This window comes from Pyrenophora tritici-repentis, chromosome 1 (assembly GCF_003171515.1).
Source record: "Pyrenophora tritici-repentis strain M4 chromosome 1, whole genome shotgun sequence".
Taxonomy (NCBI): domain Eukaryota; kingdom Fungi; phylum Ascomycota; class Dothideomycetes; order Pleosporales; family Pleosporaceae; genus Pyrenophora; species Pyrenophora tritici-repentis.
Genome location: NC_089390.1, coordinates 3,346,670 through 3,364,583, shown reverse-complemented (window position 1 = coordinate 3,364,583; position 17,914 = coordinate 3,346,670). Strand labels below are relative to the sequence as shown.

General features: G+C 51.3%; 6 protein-coding genes across 6 annotated transcripts; 2 read left to right on the top strand and 4 right to left on the bottom strand.

Annotated features, from left to right (window-relative positions):
• Positions 1–68: 68 nt before the first annotated feature.
• PtrM4_013280 (Myosin-tail-1 multi-domain protein) lies at positions 69–7,454 on the top strand (the record flags this gene model as incomplete). The annotated part of the gene is made up of 2 exons (XM_066103095.1): positions 69–1,950; positions 2,092–7,454. 2 exons carry the CDS (start codon positions 69–71, stop codon positions 7,452–7,454), a joined length of 7,245 nt encoding a protein of 2,414 aa, XP_065965297.1.
• Positions 7,455–8,313: 859 nt separating this feature from the next.
• PtrM4_013270 (protein containing SET domain protein) lies at positions 8,314–10,013 on the bottom strand (the record flags this gene model as incomplete). The annotated part of the gene is made up of 4 exons (XM_001931251.2): positions 8,314–9,634; positions 9,683–9,810; positions 9,869–9,904; positions 9,960–10,013. The coding sequence occupies 4 exons, from the start codon at positions 10,011–10,013 to the stop codon at positions 8,314–8,316; spliced, it is 1,539 nt and encodes a 512-aa protein (XP_001931286.2).
• Positions 10,014–11,292: 1,279 nt separating this feature from the next.
• PtrM4_013260 (uncharacterized protein) lies at positions 11,293–12,132 on the bottom strand (the record flags this gene model as incomplete). The annotated part of the gene is made up of 1 exon (XM_066103094.1): positions 11,293–12,132. The coding sequence occupies one exon, from the start codon at positions 12,130–12,132 to the stop codon at positions 11,293–11,295; it is 840 nt and encodes a 279-aa protein (XP_065965296.1).
• A 1,077-nt stretch (positions 12,133–13,209) lies between these two features.
• Positions 13,210–14,062, top strand: PtrM4_013250 (nucleolar protein NOP52 variant; the record flags this gene model as incomplete). Its single annotated transcript, XM_001931250.1, has 3 exons — positions 13,210–13,261; positions 13,318–13,425; positions 13,482–14,062. 3 exons carry the CDS (start codon positions 13,210–13,212, stop codon positions 14,060–14,062), a joined length of 741 nt encoding a protein of 246 aa, XP_001931285.1.
• A 1,751-nt stretch (positions 14,063–15,813) lies between these two features.
• On the bottom strand, positions 15,814–16,613 carry PtrM4_013240 (uncharacterized protein; the record flags this gene model as incomplete). Its single annotated transcript, XM_066103093.1, has 2 exons — positions 15,814–16,218; positions 16,410–16,613. 2 exons carry the CDS (start codon positions 16,611–16,613, stop codon positions 15,814–15,816), a joined length of 609 nt encoding a protein of 202 aa, XP_065965295.1.
• Positions 16,614–17,315: 702 nt separating this feature from the next.
• PtrM4_013230 (uncharacterized protein) lies at positions 17,316–17,867 on the bottom strand (the record flags this gene model as incomplete). Its single annotated transcript, XM_066103092.1, has 1 exon — positions 17,316–17,867. One exon carries the CDS (start codon positions 17,865–17,867, stop codon positions 17,316–17,318), a length of 552 nt encoding a protein of 183 aa, XP_065965294.1.
• Positions 17,868–17,914: the final 47 nt, after the last annotated feature.

Below are 17,914 nucleotides of genomic sequence, written 5' to 3'. Positions count from 1 at the left end.
CGCGTGCAGCACTCAAAAGGGACGTGTTGCACTTCATCAAAGTTGTGCACGCTTAGTAGGACCCTTGAATGCAAGCTCGACGGTACACGTCGTCTTCGCTGCAGCCGCCCTCGTCGCCTCCATTTGCCCCCCAGTACTTTGGCGAAGCGTCCAGCCCACCAGAGGCACGCGAGCCAGTCTCTCCCACCTGGACTGCCCCCTCGCCCACTCGAACCCTTGGGCACTCGAGCCCCGAGCTTCCACTTCTTCCGTCCTTTTCCGTCCTTGGAAACAGGCCCCGTACGCCGTCCACCGCCGCGCGACGCGATCGAACAGACACTTCGTACTATACGGCAAGCTGGGGCAGTCCGTACCGACACCCGCCTCCCACTTTCGACCCCTCCCGCGTCGTCTCGACCAACTTTGGCAGCGACGACTTTGACGAGGAATCATCCGGCCTCCAGTTCGGCCTTGGACATTTGCTTCCATCGCGACTAGATTTGGAGGAAGACTCTCCTAATCGGTTCAACCTCGAGCATCTGATTCCCCGATTGGACCAGGACGCATCGCCAATTCAGTTTAGCCTTGAGCATCTCATCAGATCGCGCTTGCCTAACTTAGAGACACCGACTAAAGAATCACGCGCCTCCGGCTCTACTCCTCGACCGTCTGACCAGAATCCTACCTCGGAAGAGTGGGTTCAGAAGTTTTTGGAACAGCGTTGGAACCGCGAAACAAACGATTGGCGGAGCAACGACAGCGATACTGAGGCATCTGCTGAGGAAGCAGACGTCCCTATCGCTGCTCCACTGAAACGTGGGCACAGAGACAGGAACACCAACAAGACACTGAATCAGCAGGACTTTTGGCGCCACTTTAGCAAAGATCAGAAGGAAGCACTCGGCAAGATGATGGCCTCAAAGTACGCGGACCCAGAGCCCATTGCACAACCCAGGCGGACCTCGGGAACAACTGCCATACAGGAGATAAACGGACTTAGTCCCACGGCTGAAAAGACGCCAATGCCGACACCCATGAAGGCGCCCAAGCCGGCGGAAGAGACACCCAGCAAAGCAACGAACGCTGGCGCTTTCAAGGCGAACCAGGAAATAATGAACAAACCACTTCCGGATCCCCCAGCCACGTCACTTTTGGCTCCGCCGGGCGCAGCGCCTGCTCAGGTACCTCGGATGCGTAAGAAGATTATGGTCAAAGGCAAGGGATGCATCATCTCGATACCCCGCGACATCCCCAGGGGTACATCCGGGTTCCCTCCGAAGCCCATGAGTGCTGCGGATGTAGACAACAAGCTTAGACAACTCGAACAACAAGGCTACGATATTCGCGGCTTCAGCACCGGCGGCCAGGAGACACACAACCGCGCCATTTGGCCGTCAGAGGCCGACGTGCAAGCAGAGCGTGCCAATGCGGATTCACGATACAAGGTCCGCGTCTCGAAACTATCCGAGTGGAAAGACTATGAGAACTCTTTGCTCGAGGCGAAGCTGGCTGCACTCGGTGTCAGCATGGGTGGTGAAGAGGACATACCGCTTCCCCTATCTCGAACAGCGTCGTCTCACCCGGGGCAGGTATTTTCTCCGCCGCTGCCTACTTCTTCGGCTGGCAGTCTTCGTATGAACAGGCAAGGAAGTATCGCTGGCTTCCCATTCGGACCATCGCCAGGACACATGTCACGACAATCTATCGCGTCTCCAGCAGCTTTCGGAAACCCCCGAGCAAACATGCACATGCACCGCCATTCGACTTTCGGATCACCTGCGAACTTGAACTTTCCTCAGCATGGCTATTCGCCGTCTGGTACCTGGTCTCCAAGTGGCTACTTCAATGTTCAGGACGGCCGCAGTGGGTCGCCTGCTCATCCTTTGAGCCGACCTGATCTTGCCGGTCTCATCTCGCCCATTTCCCCATTCGGAATGAGACCCAACCAGCAGTTTCCCATTACACCGCAACGTGATGACTTCCAGTTACACATACAGATGCAGCAGCAGCAACTACAAGCCCAACTTCTTCAGCAACAGCAGCAGCAACAGCAGCAACAGCAGCAGCAGCAACCGGTTCTTGGATTGCGACCGGCGTCCACACTTGCTGAAGTGCCTGAGGATGAAGACGAGGAGGACGAAGTGCCGGCGATGAAGCATGCCGCCAAATCCACGACGGAGATTGCTGTTCCGACTCCTCGAAGCCATCGCCATAACCTCAGCGAGAACCTTGAACGTGAGGCGGCAAACGAAGAGTATCACTTGGAAGAAGCCATCGACAAGCAATTTGCGGAGGGAGGAGACTTCAGTACGGAACCAGAGACCAACGTCCCGTTCAAACCCTCCAATGCTGTGGCTAACCCCACGTGGGAGGACTCTCGTACCATCTTGCATCAGCCTCAGCCGCACAGCAGGGCTCACTCGCTCGCCAAGTCACAGAAGCCGGTATCGTTCTCATTCCCAGCACAAGCGCAAGCGCAGCAGAACCCCCGTACCGAAAGCGATGGTGCGCGCACAAACATCTCCGAAAACACAAACCCCAGCTTGGAGGATGGAGAGGCCCGCACTACGCAGCACTCAAAGGCGCCATCGCAGGTCAGCAACTCGTGGAAGGACAACAAGTTTGCTTTCAGCAAGCCCACGTCGGCCATGCACAGCAAGCACACATCGCGATCGTCTGTGTCGAAGCTCAATGTTGAAGCTAAAGAGTTCAAGTTCAACCCATCGGCATCATTCAGCCCGGGTTCGTTCTCATCAGGTTTTAGCAGTTTTGGACCGGCCGTCAAGTCTCCCGCCGATTCGGTCGCCCCGAGCAACGCACAGCCTGCTATCAATGGGCTGGCAAACTTCAACATCACCGCTCCTACATTCAAGCCTGATGCGCCGACATTCAAGCCTGACGTTCCAACCTTCAGCCCGGTGGCGGAATTCCCTGTTGTCAATGCTGCTATGAACAACTCTGCATTTCCAACTGGTGGTTTCAACTTCTCTAGTCCGCCGACTTTCAAGCCGGACGCTCCTGTGTTCAACCCTGGTGTGTCAGCATTCAACCCCAACAAGCCAGCTACTGCCCCAACAACTTTCTCATCCAAGATCTTTGGAGATGTCACTCTCTCTGCTAGCGACATTGTTAAGCCAGCTACGCGCTCAAAAGCTGTTCCCATCGTACGTCCCGACAACACGCGCCAGAAGACGCCCGAGGTCGGAGAAGACCGGGAGAACCGCGAGGATGAGGCTGGCCGGCCCATGCAAGCTGATGGCCGTGAGAAGCGCGTCCGACGTGATCGAGCTGACGGAGATGACGTGCCCAAGTTTGCAATTCAGCCCGTGCTCCAATCCCAGCCTTTGGCTCAGTTCAAGGAGCCTACTGTTACTAAGCCAGACTCTGAGATCGAGCAAGAGGAGCTTGATACAGACAAGGAGAACCTCTCGCCTGACGTCAAGCGACCAACTAAGTCGAAGTCAAAGAGCCCTGAGCCCTTATCGAGAAGTACAGCTCCCTTTGAGCCCATTTCTCCCGCCCCTATTTCTCCTGCTCTTGAAAGCGATGCAGCTGCGGACGATGACACGCCTCATGCAAGTGACGTACATACGCCTACGACTGAGGAACCCGTGCCTGGCTCCAAGACGCATGGCCATAAGAGCACACTTTCGGCCAATGCCAAACCATTCGAACTCCGACCACAGTTCAGCAGTGCTGGCTACGATTTCGGCTTCCACGTTACGAAGCCCTCCCAAGTTGAAGATCCCGAGAAGACCCAGGTGTCGCCTCCCCGGTCACGACTCGCAAGCAGGAGCCCGGCCACTACCTACCGACCCAGCGATGACGGCTCCTTCAAGACGGCCATGGAGTCTGGCAGGCATGCGGCACGCTACACTGAGAGTGAGAGCGCTGACTTCGACAACCTTGGTGATGCTTCTTTCAACGATATTGATGCTGTTATGAAGCATATGGATGGAGAGGGCTCAGACTTTGGCGTTGAGCGCGACGAGACCTCTTGGGATCAATCATCGCCTCAAAGAACTCCCAATGTGTTTGAGCGTACCGATCTACAGCCAAACTTCAAGCTGCGCAGTGACGCGCCTAGCCCAAGTCCCCGCCGTGGATTCTTCCCCGGTCGCGTCATACCCCCAGGCTCTGCAACATCTGTGCAGGATCCGTTTGATAGCGAGCGAGCTGCACTCCCGTACGAGTCTCCTGTGCGCCACTTGAACGGTGTTGTTGAAGATGGACCTGTTAGCGACTGGGACACTGAGGATGAGATCAAGGTCCAAGCGCGCAGTGGCTTCTTCGACAAGCATGTTGATGACCTCATGGGCCGTCTTCTGCAAGACCGCCTTGGCCCGCTAGAGCAGAACCTGCAAGGCATCCAAGAGACGCTTGCCTCCATCTCGCAGCATCCAGGACGTGGCCGACGCAGCTTGTCGACCAACGAACGCCTGGACAGTGACGCTGATGACGAAGATGATGACGCCGCTATTGACCATGTCGACTACCGCACCCGCTCCCGTGGCAGGGACAGGAGGTTGGAGAAGATACGATCTATTGTTCGCGACGCGCTTGAGACGCACCAATCACAGATCACCTCGCTACCAGTCCCAGTACCCGAGCCAATGATCCCAGAGAAGATCCGGGAGATCGTCACTGACGCACTTGCGCAACACCAGCCATCCGTGCAACCCGTTGAACCTGATCAGATCCGTGCCATTATCCAGGATGCCATTGCTGCCAACAAGCCCGAACCACAACAGGCGCCTGAACCCCTCAAGCCCGAAGATATCCGTTCCATCCTTGCCGACATGCTCGCAACTCATGCTCCCCAGCCCGTGGAGGCAGTCAAACCTGACGATATTCGATCCATCGTCATGGAGGCGTTTGAGACGCACGCTCCTCAGCCAATGCCAGCTCCAGCTCCTGAGCAGATCTGGCCTGAGGACTTGAAGTCAATCTTCGCCGAGGTCCTCGCATCTCAGCAGCCTGCAGCCCCGGTCGCACCAGCTGCAGAGCCCGACCTGATTCGTTCCATCGTGGCCGATGCCTTGGCATCTCAGAGGCCGAAGAACGCTCTGGAGGCCCCTGTAGATATCCCACAGCCTTCGCTTGACATGACTGAATTGTACCAGATCATTGGTAGCCTCAAGGCTTCCATTGCACAGACTACGAGCCATCATCTTCAAGCCGAGGACGTTCGTGAGCTCATCGACGAAGCTTTCAAGCGTCAAAACACGGAAGCTGCTGAGCGCAAAGAGTCACAGGCCGTTGAAGAGAGGGACGTCCGCATTGCAGATCTGGAGGAAATGCTCAAGGAAGCCACCCTGCACTTCGATGCAGAAGCAGAAGCGCGCAAGGCTATCGAAGCTCGCGAGGCCGACTCTGCTCGCCTTCTCAAGGTTACTGAGGAGGAGCTTACCCTTCTTCAGCAAGCTGCCCGCGACGATGAGCACAAGATTCATGCTCTGACTGAAGAGCGAGATGTCATTCGCCACAGCCTCACCACCTACCAGGCCAACGAAGAGGAGCTTCGCGATAGAGTCTCTTCCCTCACCTCGGAAAACGAGCAACTCAAGCTTACTAACATTGCTTTGGAAAGCTCTGAGGAGGACCTTAAGAAGAAGCTGGATTCCGTAACTGCAGAGAATGAGGCCCTCACTTTCACTCTTGAGGAGCATCGCCTCTCTGCGAACAAGTGGCGTGGAGACCTCCAACATGCCCACGAAGAGGCAGAGCAGCTACGCAAGGCTATTGGAGAGGCTCGATTCCAGGCCGAAGAAGCTACTCGTGTTCGTGAGTCGATGCGTGTCAAGTTCGAGAAGCTTCAGCAGGATATGGTTGTTGCTACGCAGCAGATTGCGGCTGAACGGAGCCAATGGCAAAAGAGTGAGGAGTCCTCTGCCAGCAAGTACGAGATCCTCAGTGCACGTATCGAAGCTGAAGGTCGCACGCGTGAGCGTCTGGAGACCGAGCTTGAGCGCCTAGAAACCCAGGAACGCGAGGGCATGAAGCTAAGATTCAACCTTGAACAAACTCGGAAGCACAACGCCAGGCTTGAGGAGACAATCGATCAACTGAGACAGGAGTCGATGCAGCACCAGAAGAACGCTGAACGCTACGAGCGTGATATGCGAGAAGCCAGAGACGCTGCTCATGTTGAGATCCGCCGTACCCGCGTATTAATGGAGGCCGATGTTGACGCAGCCAACAACCAAGTCAACATTGTCCGACATGAACTTGAGAGTGAGATTGCTCGCGTACGCGCCGAGCTCGATCAAGTTCGTCTGGATGCCGACACAGCCAAGGAGAAGCACGAACTCGACTTGGAGGCAGCTTCAGACCTCAAGAAGCAAGCCGTACAAGATGCGTTGGAGAGCAAGAGGCACAGCCTTCACGAGCAACAGCGTACTTTCGAACGTCAACTTGAGCACATCAAGCATGAACATGCTCGCGCTCTAGAGTTCGCCCGTGAGGACAAGGAGCGTGCCGAGGCTTTCCATAACGATAAGCTTGCGCTAGCCGACTCTAAGCTAGATCACTTCAAGGACAAGATTGCACTCTTGGAGGAGAAGCTCCAGGTCGCCAAGGAAGCTGCTACCGCCGCTGTTGCCGCTGCATCGAAGTCTCCTTTGACTGCTACGTTCGGCCCAAGCGGCTCTGACAAGATCTCGACTCAAGCACTCCGCGAGTCTATTGGTGTTCTTCAGGAGCAGCTTCAGGAGCGTGAAGGCCGCATCGAGGCTCTTGAGCGCCAACTAGAGGATCTTGACACCGAGGCCCCTGCCAAGTTGAAGGAGCGCGACACGGAGATCAATTGGCTCCGTGAACTCCTCGGTGTACGTATCGACGATCTGAACGATCTCATCAACTCTCTCGCGCAGCCCACTTTTGACCGCGAGACTGTTCGTGATGCTGCCATTCGCATTCGCACAAACTTGCAGATGGAGCAGTCAGAGAAGGAACGCCTCATCTCCGGTGGACAACAATCCTTCCCTACTCTCAGCTCGCTCTCCAACTTTGCGTCGCCCAAGGCAGTTCAGCTCGCTGCCGCCATCGGTAACTGGCGCAAAGGTCGTGGAGAAGCTACATCCGCCCTCGCCGGAAACAACAACTCCGACAAAACCCGCAATGTAACACCTGCGCGCGCACAGCCTCACTCGGCCCAATCCTTCCTCTCCGGCCTCATGACCCCGCCAACCTCCAACATGCGCCGCTCCTCTGAACTCTCTTCCTCGTCTTCACGGCCTCAGGTCAACCGCGTTAACTCAAACTCGTCGCGTGCCTCCACAGAGGCTGGCTTCCCTTCTCTGGGTAAGGCGCCGCGTACACCCCCGCTCATGAGGAAGCAGGCGTACGATCAAGATGCCGAGATGGAGCATTTCAGTGAATCAGGCTTCTACGACGACGAGAGCACGAGTACGGTTGATGACGGCCAACTGACGCCCCTGGCGCTCAACTTTGGCCGGGAACTGTCGCAGCGGTAGACTCACTTCTCCACACTAGATTGATTTGGAAGAAACTACCTAAGATGGAAAGAAGAAAAGATAAGAACGATGATTATTATTTCCTTTGTTGCAGAATCTTTCCTTATATGTAGCTCTTGTGTAGGGCAGCCTGTCCTTTTCGTTGTATGGCCTTTTTGCTTTGTTTCGTCCTTTCTCTACACGCAAGATAGAATGCTTCTTCTCTGGTTGTTTAGTCATCCCCTAATGCTTGCTTCATCTCCTTTGCTTGCGTTCACCGGACTGTCTTTAGCGCAACAATGGTTGGTTCAGGATATATACCCCGATTTGCTCAAGACCGCTATTTCCCGTATCAGAAAGCCTTCAAATTGTTATATACACAAGGACAACAGATTTTTCTATTTTATACTTTTCCTATGTGGCATGTAGGCAGGTATGTAAGTAGGTGGGAACTGGGCGTATATTTCGCCCTGGATATATAGAGACATGTGCGATAAGATTGTTAATATTGATATTTTACAGATTTATAATCATGAACTGCTGTGGTGATGTTCTGAGGACGGTAGTCAGCTGCATGTGAAAAGGTGATAAAGCCTATAGTTTGATCGATCGTAGTAGGCACCTCAGTGAAGTAACCTGTGATTTCTCCAATCCTTATGAACTCGATCGGTGGATACAATGCTCCATCTCCTTGATACAAGTAGCACTATTGTGCCGTGGACAGGGAAGGAGAAAAGAGAACAGCCAAACGCCCTTGTCTCTAATGCAACATACACAGTCAACTCTGCTCCCTAACCCCATATATACTCAAACCTCTCTGCTCTGTCATTCGTGCACCATGCTTCCAGACTTATTTTCACCCATCTTGGACAACTGCCTTCTACGTCCAAAGCCACTTCCTGCACTTTGCCGACCCACAAAGACACGGAATGGCATCCTCACCCGGCTCATCCATCGGCTCATCCTCATCCTTGTCTAGATAATCGAATGTTAACTCTTCACCCTTTGGAATAAACCTGCAAGCGAAAAAGGCAATGTCGTAGACCTTGGCATCATGCTTATTGTAGCTGACAGTGTACTGTCTGCAATTCGGTTCGCAAGAGTGGTTGATAAACTTTGTGGGGCCGCCCATGAACTCGCCGTCGACGACGTACAAGTCCTTCTCGTCGAGGTTTTCAGATTCGGCAAACTTGTCGAGCGAATATAAATACGAGGCTTTTGCTTTGGAGGATGCGTTTTCGCGCCGTGTAGCCTCTTCGTCGGTGATGACTTCGCCGCGGTAGGTATCGATGAATTGGCCCTCGTGTACATCTTCTCTGCAGCGCAGCCCCCACCCGCGGCCGTCGCTCGTGCGAAAAATCTCAACTTCAACCTGGCGTCCAAACTGGACGTTCTTATTGCGGCAGTTAGGACCGCAGTTGCAGGTCTCGTTGCATTCGTAGATGGGACGACGGGAATTTAGGTAAAACGGGACGAGGCAGCCTGTTCGATCTTTTCTAGTGCCTGCGGCGAAGTAAGGGAATTTCTTCGGGAAGCCGGCTGTAGAGCTGCCCGTGGCAAGGGCGTAGTCGTAGTCTTCTCGTTCGGCGTCGTTAAGACGCGATTCGTCTACCGCTGCGTATTCGAGGCAGTCGCACTTTCTAGTATATTCGCAGCCGATATCTCGGCCCATGTGCGGTGAGCACTGCATACAGCCTACCATGGAGTCTTTCGATGCGCGATAGACGCCCTGGCTGAGGACATACTCTGAGATGTACCGGAATCTAAGGGATGGTGTTGAAGAGTCCACCAGGTTGATCAAGTGGATGGGCTTACCCTTCTTTCCTGGTACCTTCTGTAGTCTTCGAACGTACTCGTTTCGGATATAGGTGCGTGCCTTGTTGACGCTGGATTGACGCGCTATCCGTGTCATGTCTGGTGTTGGCACCGTGCGTACATCAAGTTGCGGTATATCGTTGCCAGATGCGTAGCGGCAGAAGATGTACCCGTGCTCATTAGCAACTAAGATAGAGTTGTACTTGTCGATTGGGGGTGTAGATGGTAAAGTCGGCAGCACAGATGGCGAGCGTGATACAGATTGCATTCGGGTGTCCTGGTGAAATCGTCGACTGAATGGCGAAGAACGAAGTTCGTCGTCAACGCCGCCATCTGGACTCTTTCGTTTTCTAGACTCCATCTGCATATCTGTTGACGCCTTGATACTATATGAACGTTAGCATGCTCATGTTCAGTGCTAGTTCATAACTCACTTGTCCCTGCGGTCTAGGTAGTCTTGAAGATGCTCGAGACATCGTACTAACTCCGCGACCGAATGCCAACTAAGTGGTGGGTATGTTGGTGATCCTTCGGTACTCCATTGCACCAGATATTGCTCATCCTAAGAGGTCCGATGTCAACACATGCGCACGGACCATTTAGGGTGGGATACTACTTACGCCGTTATGAACCCGATTCGATAGTATCAAGTGTACCTAAAGACCAGAAATGTATTAGTACACGTAGATATCTTAGTAAGAGAGTACGTACCCGGTCTACGAGTACCCGCCGCGTTGCGTAGCCGTTAGTCGGTACGACGACCATCGCGCTCATTCCGCACCACGCCTGCTGCCTGCATCGTGTTAGCTTTACTTGATACCGTGCATAACTACTTGTATTCTCTAAGAGAATGCATAAGAACTAGGATATACTAGCAAGTTCGAAAGAGTAACAAGTAAGGGTGTGTACTTACTAAGTAGGTAGATAATCTAGTATCTGTATTAGGCTATGCAGTATTAGTAAAAAGATGATAACAACGGTAACTAATAAAAGTTTATATAATATACTTTACTTATCGAAGGCGACCTTCTTAGCTGTAGTGTTAGATAAGTTGTGCGGCGGCAGCAGCGCGGCTTAACTCACCGCGAGGGCGGACCGCGGTTTGATGAGCTTAGTAATCAAGTGCACAGACTAAACAAATAAGCTATGTGTTGACACGGCAAAGGTGTCGAATACTAGCAGTCGTTGCAACGAACAAAGTGTATAGTATTTGATTAGTAGTGAGCAAGAGCTGGATGGAGAGATCTCCATATGTACGGTTGCGAGCTAAGCGGGAAGCTTGGTCTAACTAGTGGTCCAAGCTTCCGGCCCGGAAAAACTCGCCGGGCTGGCTGTACGCGCATGTTCCGACACTATGCTACCTTTTTTTTACTTCGAAAATCGAAGTAGAAAAGTAGTTCTAACTCTACTTGTTTATATAAATATTCTACTGATTATTTCTATTACAAAGTATAAATCTAGTGAGGAGAAGAGTGTAAAGGTGTCTTCTTACGTCCCTTGAAACTTAGAGTAACCTAGAATAAGCGCGATACCTAAAACTCGTTAGAAACAAGCTTCTTGGTGCAGAGAAACCGAGTAACACCGGCGAAGATCCTATAGTAGAGTAACTCTTTGCGTAGGTACTAACTAGAAACCTAATCAATTCTGCATTAAACATTAACTATGATAGACTACAGTATGAGACAACAAGCACAAGATATGTGTGTCTGTTGCATGCGATGCTGCGCAACTTGGCTATGGACTAACATGCCCGTGCGCGTGATGCGCGCGGAACACCATTTCTGAGATCACAAAGATGAGGCTATAATAACACGTACAATAGCTATTATCGCGAACTTTCTTGGTGGTTTAGTAAACAAGACCTTGCGATCATTTTTTACTATTTGAATTTACTTGGAAGCTTGACGTTGCGTCCCCGTGACGTCACCTTTGGTGGAGGAGATGGAGAGCGCGCAACAGCTTGCCCAGCAGCTGCATCACTACCAGAACGTTTCTGACGCTTCTCCTTAGAGGAGACTGCTTGTGAGGCTTTGCGCTTACCTCTTTAGGACAATTGTATAGCTTTCTCAGCGTTGCGCTGCTGTTTCTGACGCTCGCGTTCAGCCTGTTTCTCAGCCTTCTCCTTCTCCCTCACCACCTTGAGTCTCTCTCGTTCTGCACGCCTGTCCTCTAGCTCAATTTGACGCTGGACTTTAGCAGCCTCACGTGACTCCTTACGACGAGCTTTTTGGAGTTTCTCCTCCATCTCATCGTCAGCCCTGACCTTCTCCCTTGCACGGGCCTCTCTAACCTTTCGAGGAGACCAGAAGATAGCTCCACCATGGTACTCTTGACGCTGTTGAAGGTCAAGGGCTTTGCCCTTCTTTTTGTACTTCTTTTGGTGTTGTAGAGCCTTATGTAGACCCCTGTTTTCATGCTGCAAAAGCTGGTTTTGGACAGAGACTTGATGAAGGGTAAGGCTCAACTTTTTGGCCTCGTCCTGGCGGGTATCCTTCACTGCAGCTCGTACTAAACGCTCCATTTGTAGCCAATCAGATGGTGAGAGCCTTGATGAGCTGGGTGATCGTTCGGGCGTTCGGGTGAACCTTTTAAGCACGACGTTGGGGTCTTTTGGCCATATTCCTGTTGTTTCAAACGCCTTTGAGATGAGCGTTTCCCTGCTGAAAACAGACACCCAGGCGTCCCAAAACAGACCAAAAAAGTCACCTCTGGCGATGGAGATGAGCTCTTGAGCCTCATGGAGATAGGTGGTGAGGCGTTGGGTATAGGCCTGTGAGAGCGGCTTGAAAAGTACGACGTCGAGCGGTTGCAGTGTGTGGGTTGAATGAGGTGGAAACACCATGAGGAGTATACGATTGCGATCGCAGTAGTCTATAAAAGCCATTGTTATATGGCTCCCATGGCCATCTAGGATGAGTAATCGGTAGTTTCTCCCGCGGCGAGCTTTCTGCTTCGTGTGGCGATCAAATACCTGCTCAAGCCAGGCCAAACCGACGTCATTATTGCTCCATCCTGTTAGTGTTGAGGTTACAAAAACCTAGTGTTTCTTTACGTTTATATCATCCACCCAAGATGATCGTAGGGCACCGTTTTCAGCAGCGTAGATAAGGCTGGGCGGTAAGAAGCTCCCATCTGCGCAACAACAGGCCAGGAGCGTCAAAAACTCACGTGATCCATCTTGAAGAGGTGCTCTAACCTCTTTCTTATCCCATTGACGCCGGGAAAAGATCCTTTTGCTTCTCCCAATGAGGCCCATCAAGAAGCCCTTCTCATCCATATTATAGGTGTTTCCTGGCTCAATATTGTACTCCTCCATCTTCCCGTGTAGCAGCTCAAAGTAGAGTCTATATTTGACCTCAGAGTCGGCCAGAACGCGTGTACGATCGAGACCGGAGGTTCATTTTGAGATGAGATGGACGTCGTGTCGGTGGACAAAACGGGTAATCCATGCCTCGCCCAGCGGCTGATGAGCGACCTCAGAGGCAAAATTTTTGATCATCTCTCTCGTAGGCGGTAGCCCTCGTTTTGAGAGACTCTCTATATATCGTACAAGTTCTAGCTCTTGTTGTGGGTTGAGTTTCTGCTGGTTAGCTTTTTTATCGTTCGCAGAGCTTGTCTGGCCCTGGTGCCTTCGGGTCAGCGTAGATCGGACAACATTATGTTTCGCAGCAACTTCTGTATAGGTAAAATGTTCTCCTTCTTCTAGAGATTCGATTTCTTCAATTGCTGCTTGAATTGGATCCATATTGGTGGAGTTATCGTGGGTTGAAAATGATGGATGTGGACGCGTTTTGGTGTTCCCCGCGCATCACGCGCACGGGCATGTTACACGCTAAATGGCAAGTGATGTCTTATCGCTACTGTAGTTATCGCTAGTTAGCTTCGCGACTCCCCAAAAAAAGTTCCGCCCGCACCTGAAGGCCGACACCAGAACATCAATACCAGCACAATACACGCCAACATGGCTTCGGACGCGCAAAACAACCCCTTCATAAGGAACCTTGCCTCAAGCGGTATAAACAGCATGCATTCTTGCCCCGCTAGAGGAGAAGACTGATGTTTGCGACAGACAAGGAAGTCCGCGATCAGGCACTCGACTCGTTACGAACCTATCTCGGCGCGCAATCAGACATCTCTGAACTAGACTTATTGAAGTTATGGAAGGGTCTTTTCTACTGTATGGGCTTATGCAGATTGGCTGCTATTAGTATAGTACTAACACGACCCTCACAGGTCTATGGATGCAAGACAAGCCTGTCCTCCAACAACGTCTCGCCCGCGATCTCGCCTCCCTCCTCTCCACCCTCCGTACATCCGTTGTCCTACCCTTCGTTCGCGCCTTTTTCCTTACCATGTCACGAGAATGGAGCCATATTGAAGCACTACGACTAGACAAGTATCTCTACCTGATTCGCCAGTACATTAACGCATCCTTCACCTTCCTCAGTAAGAACAAATGGAACAAGAACTTGCTGGCACAATGGAACAGTATCATGGAGGAGATACCACTGGAATGCCAAAATATGAAGATTCCAAATGGGCTAAGGTATCACGTCATGGACGTTTGGGTCGATGAGATGGACAAGGTCGAAGGTGCGAATTGGGAGAAGGAGGAAAAGAAGGGCACGCTTGAGCTGCTAGTGGCACCTATTGAGAAGATGACTAAACATGGCAAGCTGAAGCCATTGAGGGCTGCGGCGAAAGAGTGCTTGGCCGACGACAGGCTAAGAGCTTGGAGAGGTCAAGAAGTAGAGGTTGCGAGTGAGCCAGACGAGGAAGACGAGGACGCAGAGTGGGGAGGTTTTGCGGACTGAGGGAAATACAGCTGGAATCCTGAAGATACTCTTCGCACATCCTTTCAGCGAGGCGTTTACGGTAGTTCTGTCTTGTTAATAAGACATGGAAAAGTACTAGGATTTGCGTTTGGTGCTGAATTTGAGGTCGCTGGGTCCCTCTACCATTTAGCCCGCCTACGTTTCGATTGTTCTATCTCTGTGTTGCTATGTATTAACCGCGTCCTATTTTGATGGAATCATAAAATCACGATTACCGTCGTCTTCTTTCTAGTGCCCTGGTCCGGCTCTTTCGTAGCGCCAGGACAAATCTGGTCTTACAAAAACGGCGCATGTCCTCTACAGTAACACCTGAATATGGCATGCCATACCCCCTACAAGCAGTCGTTTGTGTCAGTGTCGGTTCTTGACCGCCCCCATCCAACAAGTCCAACCTCCAAAATGGCATCAGCATCCCGTTGCCTAGTTGCAGCAACTCATACACCAACCGTCTGCCTTCAATTTGATTGCGTTCGACTGCTGTGCTAATCAGCAAAGCCGTTGGTCGCCGACTTTAGACCACCGACGACAAGGCCGCTGAAGATATGTACTGAAAGAATTGAGGTAGAGTTGATTTCTCGTGAGAAATGAGCAGCATAGAGGAGAGAATTAATGGTATATTTGTAGTTCGGTAGACTAGTAAAGAGAGCTACAGAGTGTGGTGCAACATACATCAACATGTCGATGTGTAGAAGATGAGTTATCTTGTAAAACTAAAAACGTCTTTTTCCAAGTCCCTTGCATCATATCAGAGAGGATCGAGATTATACCCTGTGGTGGCCATGCTAAAGTTTAGCTCGTGTAGTTTCTTTCTTAATGAGGGTAAGATGTGATAGTATGAGGATGACTTGTAGATTTCCCTCTAAAGGAGGGAAAAGAGGTGTCGGATAAGCTAATGTCTTATGTTGGAGGAACTGCCGGGGTTAGGCTGACAGGGAAATGAGACGCTCGTATTCGGCATGTGTCGTCGCGAACGAAAATTCAACAACCCAGTACAGATAGACTTTTACGATGTAGGTACTTCCGAGAAACGCCCCTTCTCTTTGGGCAAAGCCGATGTTGGAGGCCCCAGCGTTGGTCAGAGGGGTTATGCATATCTAAGTATCCGGGCCATCCGGAAGGACCAGTGTTCACGGCAGTGGAAGCATGACTTCATGACTTTATTCAAGGCCCGAATCTGCTGAAGTGGGTGCTAAGATCAGGGACCTGATCTATCTACAGTGCAGGCATTCACGTCCCCTATGGTTCCAAAGTTCCCAACTTCCTGTCCTTACTACCATAAACTTTATCAACAGTGTCAGCACCGTTCAGGATCATCGTTTGCTCGTAAGTAACCATGGGGTCGCGACAGAAACTAGGGAAACGGATCTACGAAATAGTAAGCCTCAGAACGCATCCGTTGACTTAGCGTCAAATTTCACATACCTAGGTACCGAGCCAAGATTCGATGATGGAAGGAACATCTCTTGGACACCCATGTCGCAGGTACGGCCTGAATCTGTGCCGACGTCGCGCTGTCTGCTGGCTTTGCTCTTCTACTTAAACTTGGAGTTGCCACTTCAGTGGTGTACCAGTAATTACCGTGTCCGTGCGTGAGATGCGCAAGTGCCTCAGATGCGCAACCCCAATAACACAATCAGATTTCAAAAATGAGGCTGTAGATCACCACACAATGGCTAGTATCGCGAGATTTCATGAAGTAGTAGTAATTAGATGCCCCTGGTTACTTTGCGCTACCTATATTTGGCTGGAAGTTCGATGTTCCGGCCGTGGCGGGTCACTTTTGGTGGCGCCGCCGGTGCCGCCCCTGACGCCTCTACAACAGCTGCAACATCCGCAACACGCTTTTGACGCTTACTATCGCGATTATTTGAGGTTTTCGAGGCCTTGCGCTTACTGTTTTGGGACTGTTGGGTAGCTTCTTTGGCGTCGCGCTCAGCCTTTTTGCGGTCGCGTTCAACAGCCTTCTCAGCCTTCTCCTTCATCCTCCTCTCCTTGGCTGCCTCTCGTGCCGCACGCTTCTCCTGAGTTACTTTCAACTTGTATAACCTTGCCTGTTCTCTCAAATCTTTTATCTTAGCTTTTCGGAGTTTCTCCTGATCTAATCTTTGCTGTTCTTCAACCCAACGCTCACGGGCCTGCCGAATCTTTCTTGGCGACCAGAAAACAGCTCCTCCATGGGGATATCTATATTTTCTTGGTGTTTCAGGGGGTAGCTTTTTCGCTTCTTCCCTCTACTACGCAGCTCCTCTATAAGACCCCTGGTCTCATCGCGAAGGAGCTTGTTTTCAACAACAAGCCGGTGGAGGGTTTTCTGGAGTCTTCTTACCTGCCTACTCCTTTCACCCTTGCTTATTTGGCGGATTAGTGAATATATTTTGAGCCAATCTGACTCGCTGATAGGTGACGTTGAGTCCTCATCCGAACTTGACACCTCAGGGGTGGCTGGGGTGAATTTTTTGAGTACAGGTGTCGGATCAGGTGGCCAGATGCCGGTGGCGGTGGAGGCCTTTTTGATGAGGCTAGGGGCCATTGTAGATACCCAGGCTCGATGGAAAAGGGTGAAGAAGTCTCGTTTTTTAAGTTCGGAGACCCCCAGCGTGTTTTGGGTGAAGGTAGCTAGCTCCTTTTTATAGGCTGATGAGAGTGTTTTGAACACTCCAACATCTAGGGGTTGAAGCCGATAAGTTGAATGAGGAGGAAAGATAGCCAGGAGTATCTGATTTTGATCGCAAAAATCCAAAAACTCCTGAGTTATATGGGATGAGTGCCCATCTATAATGAGTAACCGATATGAATAAGGTGTTTTTGGCCTGGTGAATGGCTCAAACGCCTCCTTGAGCCAAGCTACCCCTATCTTATCGTTCGTCCAGCCACGTTTTGATGCCGCTACAAAGGCCGGCTCTTCGCTTTCACTGATCTTGTCCACCCAAACTGATTGGAGGTCTCCTGATGTTGGTAGGCCTTGTACGATCGTACGGGTGAATAACAACAACGAGGTTCTTCTGGTGACTGGTATTGGTATTGTCCACGAACATAGGTGCTACGAAGGTATACCTAAGCTCTGCGCAAGGTGGGCCGAAGTCGGGCCGAAGTGTCAAGCAGCCGACGTCTCTACCGATTCTCACGATCCGACATCTGATTTACTTTTGAAAATAATGCTTGGCGGTAACGCTGTCCCATCGGCGCAAATACAAGCTAGGATAGTTATCCATTCACGGGATCCGTCTTGAACTCATGTAGTAACCTCCTTTTTCTCATACAGCTGTTTGTCAAATATCCTTTTTGACCTGCCGCCGGTGCCTATGGCAAACCCCTTTTCGTCCATGTTGTAGATGCTGAGGTTTTGGAGCCGGTACTCCTGTTGTTTCCCATGTATCAGGTCAAAATACTCCTTGATAGCTGCCCCTGAATCAGCCTTATGGCGTTTGCGATCCATAGGCCTTTGCCATTTTGATATGAGTTTATTTGAGTGCCGCCGGAGAAACCCGGATACCCACTTATCGCCAACCCCTTTTCCAGCAATTGAAGCTGCGTAGCTCTTTACCATCTCTTTTGTAAGTGGCAAGCGTCTCTTTGTTAACCCCTGAACGTATCGTACAAGCTCCTTTTCTTGTTGTGGGTGGAGTTTTTGATTTGCAATTGCACTGGGTTGCGTTAACCCCTTGTGCCTCCGGATGAGCGTAGATCTCACAACACCAAGATTTTTTGCAATTTTGTTGTAACTAAACTGTTCCCCTGGCTTCAACGCGTCGATTGCGGCTATCGCGGCATCGATTGGATTCATGTTGGTGGAGTTATTGGTGGTTGCGGTGAAAGAAATTTTGATGCGGG